Source organism: Mandrillus leucophaeus, unplaced genomic scaffold (genome assembly GCF_000951045.1).
Source record: "Mandrillus leucophaeus isolate KB7577 unplaced genomic scaffold, Mleu.le_1.0 Scaffold256, whole genome shotgun sequence".
NCBI classification, from domain to species: Eukaryota; Metazoa; Chordata; class Mammalia; order Primates; family Cercopithecidae; genus Mandrillus; species Mandrillus leucophaeus.
This window is the reverse complement of record NW_012102654.1, coordinates 2,958,448-2,960,005: the sequence shown is the minus strand read 5'-3', so window position 1 is coordinate 2,960,005 and position 1,558 is coordinate 2,958,448. Positions and strand designations below refer to the sequence as shown.

General features: G+C 40.9%; 1 protein-coding gene across 1 annotated transcript in view; it reads left to right on the top strand.

Moving 5' to 3' along the window:
• The window catches only part of FBXO16 (F-box protein 16), a 63,593-nt gene that overhangs the window by 41,079 nt on the left and 20,956 nt on the right, over window positions 1–1,558 (top strand). The window contains exon 6 of the mRNA XM_011983909.1: window positions 1,443–1,558. Coding sequence (XP_011839299.1) covers window positions 1,443–1,558 — 116 coding nt within the window. The remainder of the gene's footprint in view (window positions 1–1,442) is intronic.

The window sequence follows — 1,558 nt, the reverse complement described above, 5'->3', positions numbered from 1 at the left end:
CCTGGCTAATTTTTTTGTATTTTCGGTAGAGACAGGGTTTCACCATGTTGGCCAGACTAGTCTTGAACTCCTGACCTCACATGATCCACCCTCCTCAGCCTCCCAAAGTGCTGGGATTACAGGCATGAGCCATCACGCCCAGCCTGAATAAATATTTATTAAACACTGTTGTGAGCTAGGTGCTAAACATAGAAAGACCCCAGCCCTGCTTTCACAGACTAGTCTAGTAGCCCAGGACATAGAAAAATAAACAAATAATTACAACACTGAGTACTAAAGTGTTATCCAATAGAATTGTATACAAAGAGCTGTTGAAACAAGGATGAGAAACTAACTGATTATGCTTGGAGGAACTGAGGAATTTCTTGATTTTCACCAACAATGGAAGCAAAGTGATTTACCAAGCAAAGCTTCCTTAATCTCTTAATGAACAAAAATTAAGCCCTTAGTGGCTTCTCAACTTACCAATAGTACTTTCCTTAGGCTACAACCACGTAAAAACATTATGAATTTCACAGACACGAGACAGGCTTTCAGTTTTGGAGATTAAAGCAGAAGTATTCTTTGGGAGTGGTTGAGGTTTTGATAATTGATAAAATTTCTAGTCTACGTCTCTACAACTCAAAGTTGTTTCTATAAGTTGTTTCTATGTGTTAGAGGTCATGAGAGCTGGAGTACTTTTTTGGGGCAATGTGTACTTTTTATGAATAAATTAGCTGCAGTTGTGACAAACTAGACAATGGTATGGTAGAAGAGTAGGATAGGGAGGTCTTATGTATGGGCTTGAAGCAAGACAGTCCTGTATTCAAATTCTGGCCCTCCAACTTACTACTTTTGTAGTAGTGGGCAAATTAATTAGTTTGTTCTATATTCTATTTCCTCTTCTGCAAAACAGAAGTAGTAATGATTACCTGATAGAGTTATTGTGAAGGTTAAACAATATAATGCATGAAAACTGCCTGAGACAGTGCCTGCAACATGGCAAGTACTCCTGGAGTGGTGGCTGCTATAATCATTGTCACCATGGTAATGGTATAGGACGTTCAATATATTCTTTGTTTTATTGTTGTTGTTGTTATTATAGGGTGTGGTTTTGTTTTTTGTTTGTTTGTTTTTTGAGATGGAGTCTCGCTCTTGTCACCCAGCCTGGAGTGCAATGGCACGATCTTGGCTCACTGCAACCTCCGCCTTCCAGGTTCAAGTGATTCTCCTGCCTCAGCCTCGCGAATAGCTGGGACTACAGGCACCCGCCACCATGCCCAGCTAATTTTTGTATTTTTAGTAGAGATGGGGTTTACCATGTTGGCCAGGCTGGTCTCGAACTCCTGACCTCAGGTGATCCACCTGCCTTGGCCTCCCAAAGTGCTGGGATTTATGGACGTGAGCTACCACACCCAGCATATTATGGTGTTTTGAGAACATAATTAACTTTCTTCTTCTAGACACCCCCAAAGGATGGATTTGTAATCGCTGACGTTCAACTAGTTACAAGCAATTCTCCAGAGGAAAAACAGTCCCCTTTATCAGCTTTTCGGTCCTCTTCCTCTTTAAGAAAGAA